The 17,313-nt window shown below is 44.0% G+C and overlaps 1 protein-coding gene across 1 annotated transcript; it reads left to right on the forward strand.

Moving 5' to 3' along the window:
- Positions 1-10,321: 10,321 nt before the first annotated feature.
- On the forward strand, positions 10,322-14,568 carry LOC310825842 (regenerating islet-derived protein 4-like; the record flags this gene model as incomplete). The annotated part of the gene is made up of 4 exons (XM_083699664.1): positions 10,322-10,396; positions 10,997-11,146; positions 12,027-12,135; positions 14,501-14,568. 4 exons carry the CDS (start codon positions 10,322-10,324, stop codon positions 14,566-14,568), a joined length of 402 nt encoding a protein of 133 aa, XP_083555790.1.
- Positions 14,569-17,313: the final 2,745 nt, after the last annotated feature.

The raw sequence follows: 17,313 nt of genomic DNA on the forward strand, positions 1-17,313 counted from the left end.
TCAGTCATTTGCCGTACCCTATCTTGACGTATCTTCTCATATTTTATTCTTGTCTTGTTATCAGAGATCTCTTCTGTCAGCAGTCTTTACTCCCCCTTTTTCCTTGAAGTATGTGCAATTTATCTTGTCCAAATTGTTTCTTTTGAAGATTCTTGCAACTAGAGGCGCGGGTCAGAGACAGCATCGAGGAGTGCCGGAATCCCACAGGAGGGCTTTGTGCCTAGTGCCCCCACCCCCACAAATTTGGGGGTGGTATAGGGCACAGCAGGCAAGGGCCGTCCCCCCCCCCCCAATCCTGGGCGGGTTAAGGAGGCTAATTACCCCCATCATAGCCTCCAAATTACCTTGTGTGGGTCGGAGAGATGTTATTGTCAGCCATCTTCCAATGCGCCACCTAGTGGCCCCCTGTCTTTGCATTCAACACTGACCAGTTGACGCCCACACCTGGAAATTGAACACATGTTATTTTCAAAACACACTCTGAGACCGTCAGCAACCAGAGCAGGAACAGAAAACAGACAACAAGTCATCTCTGGAATGACGTAAGCTTGAATCTCCTCCTGTAAGAAAGAACAATACAGAGAGCCAGACATGGTTAGTTCATGTTTGGATCCATCTGCAAGAGAAACAGTGTGTCCAGTTTTCAAAGCCTTGCAGTTCTGCAGCAAACCACCAGATGGCACCAGGTGATGTGAAGCTCCACTGTCAATCACCCAGTTCAGCACATTGCTCTGGTCGCAGCTGGTCTCTGTTGCCATGGTCTCTGTTGCCACTGGACTCTGAGCTGTTAACCCTGTAAGCTCTGATTCTCCTCACACAGGTGTCATGCACATAGTATACCCCTGTATCCCCGTTCCACCCTTGGAACTACCTGCAACAGGACTAGCCTTGGGCCTTACCATCTTGCACTTCTGGTTTCCCTCCTTCCATGGGACTAGAGCTCTAGCTCTCTTCCTCTCTGAGGAAGCAGTGTCTACCCATACAGCCTTTGGGCGTGGTTTCCCGTCCTTTGAGGACAAACCTTGTACCTCTTTCAAGACTTTGGGTTCCAAGACCTGCGTCAAGCTACTAGCCGCAGCTAAATCTGCAACAACTGTGTTAGCAAACTTGCGCGCATACCTGGTGAGTCTCTCACCCTTTGTTGCTCCTTCTGATCTGCGCATCAGGCGCATGCCCTACACTGTATCAGTGGAATTCACCTCAGTGTTCTCCATTGTCACTGTCAACATCAGATTCTACATCTGAGTCATCATCAATGGGATAGCTTTGGAAAATACCCCCATTCCCCCCCCCCCATTTTGCAATGTACTCAACATCCCTGTGTCTGTTAGAAATGATGACAACTTTCCTTCCTTAGAGAACTCAAACTTTCTTGCAGGGGTTCAAGGTGAAGGTGGGTGCTCTTGTTTGCCTCTGGTGCCAATGCTGGAAGTGACCGCTGTGTTTCAACACCAAATCAAAGTCAGATAATGTCCATTTCCATGCTGTCATGGTTGAGCAGTGAGCTAGGTACCAGGAAGGACAGAGAAATGGGACCACTATGTTCAAAGGAGCGTACTCCCAGGTAACTGGGCAAATACTGGTTAGCCTTACACTGCAATTCTGAGCATTCTTACTCAGAAGCAAGTCTGACTGAGTTCAATAGGATTTGCTCTTTGATATGTTCCTATTTTCATTGTTGTAATAATAATAAATTTGTAGCCTGCCCTCCCCAGCCAAGGCCGGGATCAGAGCAGCTAACATCATAAAAACAACACAAATTGCATAAAAACAGACATCAATTAATTAAAATACATCTTAACATTAATTCTGCCTTTTCCCCTGACAGGTGCTTCAGGCAGATTACAGCTGAACTTTTCTTTAATTCCATTTATCTGTGGAAGGCATTGCAAAGATCCCTTCCCTTGAATTTTTTTCTTTACAACAATTTGGCAAGGGAGGTTTGGCAGAGAGGTTGCAATTGGCTCAAGGCGATCAATGTAGGCGTGTGCCTGGTGCCTAGGTGTTCAGCGAGATCAAACGCAGAAGAAACGTTCTGGTGTCCCTAGAGAATATCCCTATTATTGGTGGTACATGACACCAGTCAAGCTTGCAAAAATTTATAATTTACCTGACAATAAATGTTGGAAATGTAAAGAGACTGAAGGTACATTCTTTCACCTTTGGTGGACATGCCCAAGGATTAAGACACTCTGGGAGATGATTTATAATGAAATGAAAAAGGTATTCAAATATACCTTCCTGAAGGAACCAGAGGCCTTTCTCCTGGGCATGGTCGGCCAATTGGTGCCAAAGAAGGACAGAACTTTTTTTATGTATGCGACAACAGCAGCAAGAATACTTATTGCGAAGTATTGGAAGACACAAGATTTACCCACCCGGGAAGAATGGCAGATGAAGTTGATGGACTATATGGAATTGGCGGAAATGACTGGCAGAATCTGGGGCCAGGGAGAAGAGTTGGTGGAAAAAGACTGGAAAAAATTTAGAGATTACTTACAGAAATACTGTAAAATTAATGAATGTTAGAAAAATGTTGGAATGAAGTTATATGGCTTTAGCAGAAATGTTATAAGGAATTAAGTACAAATAGATTGTTAATGCATTAAAGGGAAAAATAAGGTTAGAATATGTTAAGATAAATTACAGGACAGAAAACAGAGGAAGATGGAAAGGAATTGCTGAAACAGCTAACTGAAGTGGAATACAAAAAGGGAGGTGTGAGGAGGTCGTTGAAACAAGTGAATGAAAGATAAGATGTTGAAATTATTGGATGTGTTTTTAATTGTTTTGTTTTGTTAATTCAATGTTTTATGTAGTGTTTTTGTTTTTGTAATGTATCGTATTGTCTTGTTTAATTCTTTTTTTTTCTTTTTGTAATCTTTAAACTGTTAATAAATATTATTTTTTTAAAAAGGGGGGGAAAGAGAATATCCCTATTATTATCGGAGAAATGTTGGAGGATATGTTAAGATGTTTGCAGACGTGGCAAGGAGTGTATTTTGAGCCGATGGTTTATCAGATCCTTCCTCAAAGCTGGATATTTTCATCTGGGTTTCCTGGTCATTCTTCTCCCGAGTTTCCGTATGGATCACTGCTCAGCCATGGAACTCCCAAATGGCCAAGATGTGCTTTTGGGTTCAGTAGTTCTTCCTGATGACGGGGCCACATGCACTCACGGCTCCCTGCCTGCTCATTTTTGAAAGATTCAGGACTATATCATATCCTTTAGACAAGCCTTCCCCTCTCTCTGGACAATACAGCCTAATGGGCCACCAGGTGAATAACTTGCATAGGAAGGGCCAGCACCCACACAGATACCTTTAGAAAGCCCCTCAGCAGATGATGAAGGTGATGTCCCTATGTCCTTGTTGCCTGTAGAGTCTGGTTCTCTCTGAAAAAGAAGCTCTTTTGATTTGCGGTGGCTAACGGAAATAAGGGGGGGGGGACAATTCTTCATAATGTGATCTCATGCTTACTTTTAAATATAGCCCCTCGCTTGTGCTAGAGAAATTTATCTTGTTGTGTTTTTATTTTGCAATTTTGCAATTCTTCAAACTGGCTCCCCGTTTTGCTATGGCAGCTATTTGCATCTCCTGCCATATCATCCTGCCCAGTAGGGGTGTCATTGTCCCACCAGCAAACCTAGCTCACTATGTGGTGACCCAGGGCAGGGCCTTTTCGGTTGTGGTGCCTCAGCTGTGGAACTTCACTAACCACCCAGAAGTATGGATGGCCAAAACTTCATGGGCCAAGTAGCACTCTAATCTGCGCTCCTGGGCCTTTTAAATGTATTCTGGCGGAGAGGGGGGCGTTTAATGGTTTGTTTTTGTTCTTATTTTTACTATGTATTTTGTGCTTTTTATATCATCATTTGTTGTTGTTACCACCCTGAGATCTGTGAACGAGGGGGAATATACATCCATACATGTGTGTGTGTGTTTGCGTGTGTTTTCACTGAATACATTCAGTCCCAGAGCAAGAAGCAGCAAAATAAAACGATGAGGAAAGGAGCTACTTTTTTCTAACAGTGCACACAATTGAAAAAAAAACCACAAAAGCAAATACAGTAAATGGCAAACAATTTGGCAGCTCCTTCATCAGGGCATAGGACCAACAGAAGCAATCATAAGAATTTTCTTGCCCCTTCTGCAGTTCAGTGACATACTCAATAAACAAATAACCGGCTGTAATTTTGAATAAATAAGGTGTACTATTCACTGTATCAAATTGTAGAGTTCAACAGAAGTTTCATAAAGTTCAACAAAAAAGCAGAAGATCCAGTGGGTTAGTTCATTCTCTAGTCAGTTCATGCATAAGGTCCATAGATGTAGTGGTTGCTATAAGATCCACTATCCCAGTGTTTCCCAACCTTGTGCCTCCAGCTGTTTTTGAACTACAACTCCCATCATCCCTGACTAGCAAGACCAGTGGCAAGGGATGATGGGAATTGTAGTCCAAAAATAGCTGGAGGCACAAGGTTGGGAAACACTGCACTATCCTGTAATATCACATATGAGCCTGTACTCTTGAAGAAGCCTAGGATGGCGAAACAAGGCTAATATTCTGGAAATCCTTTCACAGAGCTGTCCAGGGTTCTGAATTCCCTAGCAGAACAGCAGAGCCCCTCTCCTGGGAAGTTACAGATAGGTAGCCGTGTTGGTCTGCCATAGTCAAAACAAAAAAAATTCCTTCCAGTAGCACCTTAAAGACCAACTAAGTCAGTTCTTGGTATGAGCTTTCTGTGTATCTGAAGTGTGCATGCACACGAAAGCTCATGCCAAGAACTGACTTAGTTGGTCTTTAAGATGCTACTGGAAGGAATTTTTTTTGTTTCTCCTGGGAAGACCACTTTTCATCACAACAAGCCAAGGGGGTGCCCTCTGCATGTTGGTGAGCTACAAACTCCCATCAGTCCCAGCCAGCAAGACCAATGGTCAAGGATGATTGGAGCAGTGGCGCCACGTTTGCTGTGATGTGCTACTCGACTCAATAATCTCCCGCTGTTGTACTGAAAGAGAGAGTTTCCTGATCGTTCTACTGCTGTGATTCCTTATGGATCACTGCTCAGCCATAAAACTCCCAAATGGCCGAGATGTGCTTTTGGGTTCAGTAGTTCTTCCTGATGACGGGGCCACATGCACTCACGGCTCCCTTCCTGCTCATTTATGAAAGATTATGGACTATATCATATCCTTTAGACAAGTCTTCCCCTCTCTCTGGACAATACAGCCTAATGGGCCACCAGGTGAATAACTTGCATAGGAAGGGCCAGCACCCACACAGATACCTTTAGAAAGCCCCTCAGCAGATGATGAAGGTGATGTCCCTATGTCCTTGTTGCCTGTAGAGTCCGGTTCTCTCTGAAAAAGAAGCTCTTTTGATTTGCGGTGACTAACGGAAATTAGGGGGGGGGACAATTCTTCATAATGTGATCTCATGCTTACTTTAAATATAGCCCCTCGCTTGTGCTTGAGAAATTTATCTTGTTGTGTTTTTATTTTGCAATTTGGCAATTCTTCAAACTGACTCCCCGTTTTGCTAGGGCAGCTATTTGCATCTCCTGCCATATCATCCTGCTCAGTAGGGGTGTCATTGTCCCATCAGCAAACCTAGCTCACTATGTGGTGACCCAACCAGTCCCAACCAGCAAGACCAATGGTCAAGGATGATTGGAGCAGTGGCGCCATGTTTGCTGTGATGTGCTACTCGACTCAATAATCTCCCGCTGTTGTACTGAAGGAGAGAGTTTCCTGATCGTTCTACTGCTGTGATTCCTTATGGATCACTGCTCAGCCATGGAACTCCCAAATGGCCGAGATGTGCTTTTGGGTTCAGTAGTTCTTCCTGATGACGGGGCCACATGCACACACCACTCCCACCAGTTCGCCTAAGGAAGCTTCAGGACTGTATAATAGCAGTTGCAGAAGAGCCCAGCTTCCCATCTCTCCAGACTTGCCAAACAAAGAGCGTCTAATAGGCCACAAGGTGAGTAACGTTCATAGAACAAGCCAGCAACTGCCACTTAGATGCCTTTGGAAAGCCCCTCAGCAGGGTATGAATGTGATGCCTTGGCTTGTTGTTTGTCTGTAATTCTTCATAATTTACTTTATATCATCATCATCATCATCATCATTTTTTCATTTTTATATTCCTTTCTAACCTTCTATTAACTGAATATTTTCAATCTCAGAGCAGGGGAGAATGGGATATGATAATGAGAATAAATGTATACAATTTTTAATATTTATATTCTATTATAAGCATTCAGTGGAAAAATAATATAAAAGAAAGGAAACGTGAATAATGTGAAAGGGGGAGATAAAATAACCATAAAGAATACAATAGAGTATATATGTATATAAGGAATACAATTAATCCAATAAATGTAAAATTATTATCAAGACATTATATGCTTTATTAATGGATTTCACATATGGTTGTATTTATCCATACAAAATCTACAGCTAAAAACAGTCCATTCATATGTTGCTAGAACTGACATATCTTCTATCCATTGATCAAAGGGGGGCATGGTATTATCTTTTCAAGGAATTAAAATCAGCCTTTAGCAGAAATAAGAGCATGGAGAATCCATTTGCGGTGACCCTTTGTCAAACCCCATATAGTTTAAAATAATATCATCATCTGATAACGTTATTTCCCTCACCCCAAGTAGTATTTATACATCTTAGTTTTTTTCTCCAAAAATGTGTGAGTGTTGCCCATGATGTAAACATATGTTTCAAAGAAGCATTTTCCTTAATACATCATCCAACAGTGTGTTGTTGTAGACAGTCCCTTTCTAAGCAAGCGTAGTGGAGTGCAATAAATTCTAAACTGAGAATGGATGATTTTTATTTTTTTTTGGAAAATAATATTTATTAAAGTTTTAAAAGTTACAAAAATAAAAAATAAAAACACCATTTTGAACAAAAACACATCACAATAAGGGGGGGGGAGCAGAAAAATAGAAACAAGTAAAAAACACATCAAACCTTCCCATAACCTATCTTTCATTGGCTTGTTTCCTTGACCTCCTCACACCTCCCTTTTTTGTATTCTAGTTCGGTTAGCTATTTCAGCAAATCCTTTCCATCTTTTCCAATTTTTGTCCTGTAATGTATCTTAATATAATATAACTTAACTTTCCCTCCTTTCACCAATTAACAGTCTGTTTTTTCCTAAACCTTTATAACATTTCTGCTAAAACCACATAGCTTCATTCCAACAGAGAATGGATGAAATTGAAAAACTGTTTAGCTAAATATGTTAAGATAACTTAATTGGAAAAGCTTGCAAATATTAGATGGGCTTAGGATTTAAATATATAAGGATAGGATTCAAGATGTTTAAAGCTAATTTAGAAAGAGTGGAAGATGTTAAGTGATCAAGTTAATTTTTTGAGAAAATTGATTTTGGAAATCTGTTATAATGATATATAATGAAATTCAGCCAAGGGGATCTGAGGAAGTCGCTTAATAATGTTACAAAGATTGGTTTAATTATAAATAGGATGTGTGTGTATTTGTTTATTGAATTTAAATTTTTGGAAAATTAATTAAAAAAATGAAAATAAAATAAAATCCTAAACTGAATTTATTCAGCACATCCCCTCCTGCTGTTTCTGGCAACCGGTATTCAATGCCATACTGTGGTGTTAGACAGGGGAGGTGAACATCAGAGTAAATAGCCCTCAAAAGCCTTGGCCTCTGTGAATTTGTCTAATCCTATTGGAGGAGCGAATTCCATAGTTTAATGATGAACTGCATGAGAAAGTTCTTTCTTTTCCCTGTCGTGACTCTTCCAACATTCAGATCCATTTAATGCCCACGACTTCCAGTGTGATGAGAAAAAACCTGTCCCTCTCCACTTTCTCCATGCCTTAATAATAAGCAGGTGGTCTTCCCAACAGCTGCCATCCCATCTCTCACAGCTGGGGAGCTGCTCCTCAGTTAGTAAGTAAAGGTAAAGTGACCGCTGACCATTAGGTCCTGTCGTGGCCAACTCTGGGGTTGTGGCGCTCATCTCGCTTTACTGGCCGAGGGAGCCGGCGTACAGCTTCCAGGTCATGTGGCCAGCATGACTAACCGCTTCAGCGCACGGAAACGCAGTTTCCTTCCCATCTATTTATCTACTTGCACTTTGACTTGCTTTCGAACTGCTAGGTTGGCATGAGCAGGGACCGAGCACCGGGAGCTCACCACGTCGCGGGGATTCGAACCGTCAACCTTCTGATCAGCAAGTCCTAGGCTCTGTGGCTTAACCCACAGTGCCAGTAGCCTTCCTTATATCTTGAAGTAGAGGGTTTTCATGACGAGTTGTGCGAACAAGGACTGCCTTTCGTCTGCTAAAGACCTGTTGTCCATTAACTCCATTAGGTGTCTTCTTCTTTTGGCCTGCCACCCGTAACCTTTCTATCAACAGATGACAGATCTAGAGGATTCTATAAAATGCACGATCCCATTTCACAGATCTCAGGAGTCTCTTCTTCTTTTCTTCTCTCTCCTCAGGTGCCGATGGGACGCATCACTTTCTTCCACCTCTCCATTTGGGGCTTCCTGGTTGCCTGCTCTTTTCTGCAAGGTACATCCCAGTTGGGCTCCTCAAACCTGGACTGGGAGAAGCCAAGCAGAAAGCAAATCTCAGGAGAAAAGGCATGGCTCATGAGGCAAATCCTAGTAATATAGATTTGAAACATCAATCAGAGGACGAAACAGGGGCATTATATGTTTTTGTGACCAATGTAACATACTGATGTAAGCTTTATTGTCCTAAGCTCATAGGACTTAAGTTGTAAAATTTCTTCCTAGTTCATCAAAGGAGGAACCAAACTTGTCTTTAACCTATTGTCTATTTGTTTGGAGAGATCCTTAACTGAATTTCAGAGGGGGTGGGAATAGAGAGAAATTCTATGCCCTCTTTATTTTCATTTCTGGACAATATGGGAAAAGCTCTTTTATCTTCCCCCTCACCCAGCTTACCTCCCGTGGGTGCTGTATCAATCTCTCTCCTGCATCTTCTTCCCTAAGTGCCATTTTGCTCAAATCCTTGCTTCTCAATCACAGCAGATATTAGATCCCCCTTCCCACAGGTCCTCAGTATCCTTGAGATTCTGCTGGCCACACAGCCTTTCAGGTCTCACCCCTACGTCCTGGGTGAGCCCCCTCTCCACTTCCTGTGAATAGTCCGGATTCTGACCCAGCCACGTCCTCCACAACCTTGACATTGTGTTCCCTCTCCTCTGACAGGCACGGAAGCACTTAGCTGCCCCCAGGACTGGATCACCTTTCAGAGGGATTGCTATATATATAGGCAAATTGCACGGAATTGGCATGATGCAGAGGTAAGGAGAGATTCTTGGAAGCCCTGTGTAGCAAATTCCTCCAGACACCATGTTTCCACCCACCCTTCCTCTCCTCACTTTCAAGCAACTCACAGCAAATGAAGCATAGTCTTGGAATACAAAGTTATCCCTGCATATGTCACATGGCAGGCTAAAAAAATAATGAAAGGAAGATGCTACTGCTGTTATAAAGGTGAAAGATACTCAGAGTCGAGTGTGGATTTCATGCTCTTTATTCGGCTCATAGTAGTGAGGAATGGGAGTTCCCCCGAAATGTCTGCTTTATGTACATTATTTACACAATGGGCCCCATGTGATTGGCTTATTCTGGGATTCTACTGTAGGGCAATCAGGTTGCGGATTCACTTCCACCTGGAGCTGGATTGGGTGGCTCCTGTGGATCAATCAGACTGATGCATTCTGAATCCTATTGTTCTAGGACCAATCAGACTGCTGCATTCTGAATCCAATTGTTCTAGGACCAATCAGACTGCTGCATCCTGGATCCTATTGTTCTAGGACCAATCAGACTGCTGCATTCTGGATCCTATTGTTCTAGAACCAGTCAGACTGCTGCATTCTGAATCCTATTGTTCTAGGACCAATCAGACTGCAGCAATCGGGATCCTGTTGTTCTAGGACCAATCAGACTGCTGCATTCTGAATCCTATTCAACTCAGTACATAACAAAAGGAATATATAAAACTGGTTTCTCAATGAAGAGTAGAAACCAGTTGACTATTTTCCTTCTGAATCGGAAGATAAGGCTCCCATCCGCACCACATTTAAAACACTCCTAGATAATCCTGGGAAGTGTGGTTTGATAAGGATGCTAGGAATTGGAGCTCCGTGACATCAGCACTCTTAACAAACTACATTTCCCAGGGTTCTCTGCAGGCAGCCATGACTGTCTTAAGTGTGCTTTAACGAGTGCAGCAAAATCAGAAGCCCACTGAACGGATCCTACTGTGTGCCATGGATGCTGCAGAAAGGCAAGCACATCAAATCCATCTTTATTTCTTCAATTCCTGCCTGAATGAGGATAGACAGGTGTGTGGACAGGATTATATGCTTCCTCCATAGATATTCCTCTGGACCAAGCGCAAGGGTAGCCCCACATAGAGCACATTGCAGCAATCCAGCCTTGAAGTTGCCAATGCATGAAGTTCTCCAGCCAAATGACGTCCACATAGGTGGCTGCACAGTACACATAGAAGATATTAGTGGGGGGAAATGTGCAATCTTGAATCATGTTAGGGGAAATTGGTTGCAAAAATGTGCATCTAAGTGGAACGTCTCATCAATGAATTTCCATGAGGAATTCGTTTTTAATAAACCAATCAATCACAAAGTGATGTGGAAATCTGGTGGGGCTAAACGTAACGTTGGAAAAATGAGAAATTGGGGTGCCATCTTTGAGAGAAGCAGAACCAATCACTGTATTGATCACACTGCTTTGTATATCCCTGGCACCTGGTACTGCAGATCCATCCATGGTTGTGAGGTCACGGTGATCTACACAAAAAGCTTATAGCTGTGCTGTGGTCCTTGCACAACCCTGCATGGGAAATCTTACAGGAGCTGCTCGATGCAACCAGGCAGCTTTCCCTCACCTCCAGGGTAAAACCCCTTATTCTTTTTCTCTCCCAGGCGGACTGCCAAACATATGGGCGAAAAAGCCACCTGGCCTCCATCCTTAGCGAGGAAGAGCACAGAAGTATAGCCTCTGCGATAACAGGGGCATATGAGATCGATCGCCCCATCTGGATTGGACTGTTCAGAAGGAAAAGCCGTGGGAGGGTAAGTAAAGGGGGCAAACTCTCTTTTTCATTTGCCTCTCAGTAGGAACAGCAGCCGGCAAGGGCACAGAGGAGCAGTCCAGAAGACGAGAGCTCCCTGCAGGGAAGGGAAGGGCAGATATTCCCATCTCTGTAAGGGAGGATCGGGGTGCATTTCTTGTGCTGGGTGATGGAGAACAGTTGATCCCAGCTAGATCTCCCCGAAGCAGTACAAATCTGTGAGGTCCAACCGCCTCATCCCACCAGCTGAAAATCAATTCATTGACAGCCATGCTGTAAAATCACCCTGGGGAGAAGAGCTGAAGGGTGGGGGCAGGGGCGTAGGAAGGGTGATGGGGAACAGCTGATCCTTCCTAGATCTCCCCCATCCACTACAAGTCTGAGAGGTCCAATCGCCTCATCTTCCTTGGGATTTGTTCCCATCCCTCCAGCTGAAAACCAGACACTATATTTTCATGAGCCGCTTACTGCAGAAGGGAGACTGACCTCACGTTGGGACATCCCTTCCTTAGTCAAGACCCCAACTCTTTTTGCTGTCATGCTGTGGGTTAAACCACAGAGCCTAGGACTTGCCAATCAGAAGGTCAGTGGTTCGAATCCCCGTGATGGGGTGAGCTCCCGTTGCTCGGTCCCTGCTCCTGCCAACCTAGCAGTTCGAAAGCATGTCAAAGTGCAAGTAGATCAATAGGTACCGCTCTCGCGGGAAGGTAAACGGCGTTTCTGTGCGCTGCTCTGGTTCACCACAAGCGGCTTAGTCATGCTGGCCACATGATCCGGAAGCCGTACGCCAGCTCCCTCGGCCAGTAAAGCGAGATGAGCGCCGCAACCCCAGAGTCAGCCATGACTGAACCTAATGGTCAGGGGTCGCTTTACCTTTACAGATTGTACGGTGGAGATGGACTGATAATGCCGTGGTCGGCTACTTGCCTTGGGGACCTGGACAACCCTCCCGCAGAAATGACGAACACTGTGTCGAGATGCTTGGTCCAGGTGAGGAGGGGGGGTTTCACAAGTTGTCAAGATTGTGCTTAATGGGTTTAATTTGTTGGAAGCCACCCAGAATGGCGGGGGCAACCCAGTCAGATGAGTGGCATATAAATATATTACAGTGGTACCTTGGTTTATGAACTTAATCCATTCCAGAAGTTGTTTTGTTTTGTTTTGTTTTGTGTGTTAAGGTTGTGTTTTGTATTTTTTATATATTGTATTGTATTGTCTTTTTTCCCTTTCTTTTGTTTTTTCTTCTCGTCTTTTTTCTTTTCTTTTTCTCTTGTAAGTTTTAAAAGTAATAAATATTTTTTTTTAAAAAAAGGAAAAATCTGCCCGGGTGGGCATGTGTCCCCCCCCCCCAAAAGAGGACATGTCCTGGGTTTCCCAGATATATGGCAACCAGGGTTTCCCAGATGTTTTCTCTCCCCTCTAGAACAACTCACAGGCATGTCCAAAGTCCGCTTTGGGGGGCCTAATTCAGCCCACTGGTCAGTTTAATCCGGCCGCTGTGGCGGTTTGTTTCCTGGTGTAAAATCTTTAAAAAAATCAGCAACTTCCATCCTAAAAAATGCTCAAGAATTTCAACCCTAAGAAAACTCAACAACATCAATCTTTTAAAAAACTTTGGGGTAAAATCCTTTAAAAAAAGTCAATAACTTTGGTTGGCCCTTTGGTCGGCCCTCACGGCCCTTCACTTCATCAAATCTGGCCCTCTTTGAAAAAAGTTTGGACACCACTGGAAGGGACACCATGAGGTTTGTATGAAACAAAGATTAAAGTTTCCTTAAAGATAAGTGAAAGGTTCTTAGATACTAGCTTAGTTACTAGCATAGAAGCAGCGACCCTATGGAGGAAAAGTTCAGTACATGTGAACATAAGAAGATGCGGTTGGGTCATTCCAATGACCTATTTAGTCAAATCCACAAGGACAGGGGAGTCCGACAGGGATGTCTCCTAGCACCCTTTCCACCCAATTTTGATATAAATGATATTGTTCAAGAACTAAGAGGTCTAGAATATTTTCCTGTTTCTGTTGAGGATGTCAAACTCGCAGTTCTTTTGTATGCCGACGGTACTGTTTTGATTTCTGCTACCTTAATTGGGATGTGGAGACTTTTGGGGAAGTTGAATGTCTTTTGCACAAAAGAGCAGTTGACAGTCAATCAGTCTAAACCTAAAGTGGTGATTTTGGGGAAGAGGAGAAAATCTCACAGATACCTCTAGATATGAACGTTTCTGGTTGCGCACGCGTCGGATTACGAGCTGCGCTAACCCGAAAGAAGTTGCTTCCGGATGCAAACTTTGCCACAGAGTGCGAGCGGAAATCGTGCACTGGAGGCCTTCACGCAGCGGGAGGTGCGCTTTCGCTAATGACACCTCAAGTTAAGAACAGTTTCAGGATAAGAATGGACCTCCAGAACGAATTAAGTTCCGAACCGGAGGTGCCACTGTAAACCTATTGAACAACAATGCTATTATAAGTACCTGAGCTTGGGTTTTAATTCAAAACTGTCCTGGAAGTCAAACCTACTTGCAGTTAAACTGAAATCCTCATACTCTATCCACTCTTTATTACGGTTTTCCAGAGTTCAGGACGGGGAGAGCTTAGTAGCCCCCACAGTTGAGCCCCATAGTGCCACAATTATTGTACGGTGCAGAAATCTGGGGATATAGGAATCTCCTCCCGTCAGAACTCCTTCCTGAAAGCACTGTTGTTTGTCTCCAAAGCTACACCCGCCCCCTTTTTAAGAGCTGAAACAGGGCTAATAATCATAATCATAATTTATTATTTATTATTTATATCCTGCTCATCTGGCTGGGTTTCCCCAGCCACTCTGGGCGGCTGCCAACAAAAGATTAAAAATACATTAAAACAGACTCCCTCAACCTCAGCCCTCCAGTTGTTTTTGACCTACAACTCCCATGATCCCTAGCTAGCAGGACCAGTGGTGAGGGATGTTGGGAATTGTAGTCCAAAACATCTGGAGGGGCGAGGCTGAGGAAGCCTGCATTAAAACATCAGTCATTAAAAACTTCCCTAAACAGGGCTGCCTTCAGATGTCTTCTAAATGTCAGATAGTTGTTTATTTCCTTGACATCTGATGGGAGGGCGTTCCACAGGGCAGGCGCCACCACCGAGAAGGCCCTTCTCCTTACAAACCAGTGTGCATGTAGCTCTAGCCCTATACTGGATGAAACTGGATAGCATGAGTAATACTAGGCTCCCTTTAAAAAAATGCTTCCTAGAGCAATTGCAAACCCACAAGTAGGACTCTGAGTCCTCTCTCTTCCTCTGGCTTCCAGCAGCTGTTATTCAGAAACACTGCTTCCTCCAACTGATGTTTCTTCTTCCTTGTCTTTCTAGACTTGATGGACTGGAGTGAAAATAACTGCAATACTGAGAATTACTACATCTGCAAAGCCCCGGTGTAGGAATGGGCTTCGGCAATTTCAGCGCTTTGGAGAACGGGACCAAGTTGTGGGTCCTTGTCTTCCACAGTTGCCCAAGTCCACCTGCCTGCCCAGCCATCACAGATTTTGAGATCGCTCGTGAGCCAGACTTGCTCTTCTCTGTGTCGAGACATCAATAAAGCGATTCTCCTACACGTCGGCCTCTGTCTCCTTCAAAATGTCCGTGGGGATACTAGAGGACTCGTAATGTTTTTGGGGTGGAGAGAAATTACATCACCACAAACAAAACAAACCGTATTGACCGGAATATAAGCCGCACCCAAATATAAGCCGCACCTTGAAAATTGGAGGGGGTGGGGAGAAAAAAAGAAAAAATACCTAAATATTAGCTGCTCCTTTCCTCGCTGTTCCTGGCTGCATACTGGGCGCGCGGGGGGGGGGGGGAGCCGGGCTGGGTTGCCATCAGCCTTTCCCTTTCCTCGCTCTCCCCCTTTCCGGACGGGGGAGTATGCACAGGGCGGGTGCCATTTTGCCATGCTCCTGGCGCTGTTTGCCCAGCGCTCGTGGCTGCATAGCATAAGGTCACAAATATAAGCCACACTTTAACTTTTCACATTCAGAATTGGGGGGGGGGGCTGAGGCTTATATTACGATACAATATGATACGATGCGATACGATAATCTTTATTGTCATTGTCTCATGCAGAACAACAAAACTGAAATAATCTACTTAAGACTTTCAAAAACCAACAAGCCTGCTATCCCAGCTATCCCAACCTGGTTAGCCCCCTAAAAACTCTGATGCCCCATTTTTAAATACAATATACTCCCATAGAGACTACCTTACACTGTGTTTAAAACCAAAATCGCATTTGGGTAGAAACTGTTTCTCAGGCGGCTGGTCCTAGTCTTTATAACCCTGGACCTTCTTCCAGAAGGCAGAAGCTGAAAGAGATCATTTCCGGGGTGCGCACTATCCTGCGCTATCTCTGCAGCTTTCTTATGACACCTGGGAGCATAGATTTGATCCAAAATGGGAAGAGTGCACCCAATTATTCTCTCCGCAGTCTTTACAACGCTGAACAGCGTTGTTTTTCCCCTGACCGTGCAGCTCCCAAACCACACACACAGACCATAAGTTAATACAGTCTCAACAGTGCAATGGTAAAATGCCATCAACAGGTCCTTTGAGAGATTGTTTTCCTGGAGGATTCTCAGAAAATATAACCTCTGCTGCGCTCTCTTCATCAGGTCTTTGCTGTTTTCTGCCCAGGTTAGGTCATCTCTCAACTTCATTCCCAGAAATTGAAACACTGAGACCTGCTCCACACACTTCCCCTCAATAATGAGTGGCTGAATATTCAATTTATATTTCCTAAAGACCACAATAATATCTTTTGTTTTCTTTAAGTTAAGGAGTAGGTTCCCCCAACAGTATGTCGCAGGAAACCCCCCTCCCCATCATTCAGTTTCTACAAACTCTGACACATACACACACACACAACATACGCTACGATTCTGTTATAAATTCATAGAAAATGAACCATACATCGGATCTGCACCGTTCCACTCTTATTTTATTGCATGAAGGAAGGACTACAAAATGGGGAAGGTTTGGTACAGGTCAGCCATAATCTCTTGAGCATACCAGCACATACACAGGAGCCCTGCCCAGTTGCTATGCCAACCCTGATGGTCCTAGACAGAAGGCCATGAAGGTCACAAAGAACTTGCATATAGGAGTGGATTCAGCATGGACTGGAACAAAGGACAATGATAAGCTCTTCCCACCGGGGGCAGGAAACTGCCAACTCCCCTTTGTCTTCTGGAAATGACTCATGTGGAGGGGGAAAGGAGGAACCACCCAGGTGACAAGATACTCAGGTTACCACCACAACCCCTCCCACAACCCCTCCTTTTTGTGATGTGTCAATGATGTAATCATGATGTAGTTGTGATGTAGTTCTAGGGGTGTAGCTTGGGGGATTAGTAAGTAATAAAAGTTGGGGTCTTCTTTTGTTCTGGGCTTTCATTTTGTTTCACCTGGTGGCAGGTGGGAGTCCTGTCACGACAGTCTTCAATAAAGACCAAGCCTACTGGCTGCTGTTTTGCTCTGGTATTCCTGGCTGGTGTCCTTGTTTTTTTGTCCAAGGGAGCCCTCGGATTTCTTCGTTAACAAGTATAACACCGGAGGCCGTGAAGGTCACCAACTTAGTTGGCTTTAAAAGGGGATTGGACAGATTCATGGAGGAGAGGGTTAGCAGCCAAGATGGCTGTGCTCAGACTCAACAGCCAGGGGCATTAATGTTTCTGAATCCCAGCTGGTAGAAACGACAGGAGGGGAGAGGGCTCTTGTGCTCGGATCCTGCTCACGGGCTTCCCACTGGGACATCTGATTGGCCCCTCTGAGAAAAGGATGCTGGGGTAGATTAAGGCTACCAGATTTTTTTCAGTGAATCCAGGGACACTTTTCAACTTCAATGAATTTTGTATGGGGACTGATTTGTAAATCTGGGGACTGTCCCCAGGAAATGGGGATGTCTGGTAACCTTAGACTAGATGGGCCATTGGCCTAATCCAGCACTCTTCTTATGTTTTTAAATTGACTATAAACATAGTCCTGCTACTACTTGTGGATACACAGAAATAATGGGAAAACCCTAAGTAAGCATGGAGAAGATGCATAGAAACAAGCAGCCCTACCCATCAAGTATAGAAACATAGAATCATAAAATTGTAGAGTTGGAAGGGACCCCAGGGGTCATC

This window comes from Podarcis gaigeae (genome assembly GCF_964106915.1).
Source record: "Podarcis gaigeae genome assembly, chromosome: 10".
Lineage (NCBI taxonomy): Eukaryota > Metazoa > Chordata > Lepidosauria > Squamata > Lacertidae > Podarcis > Podarcis gaigeae.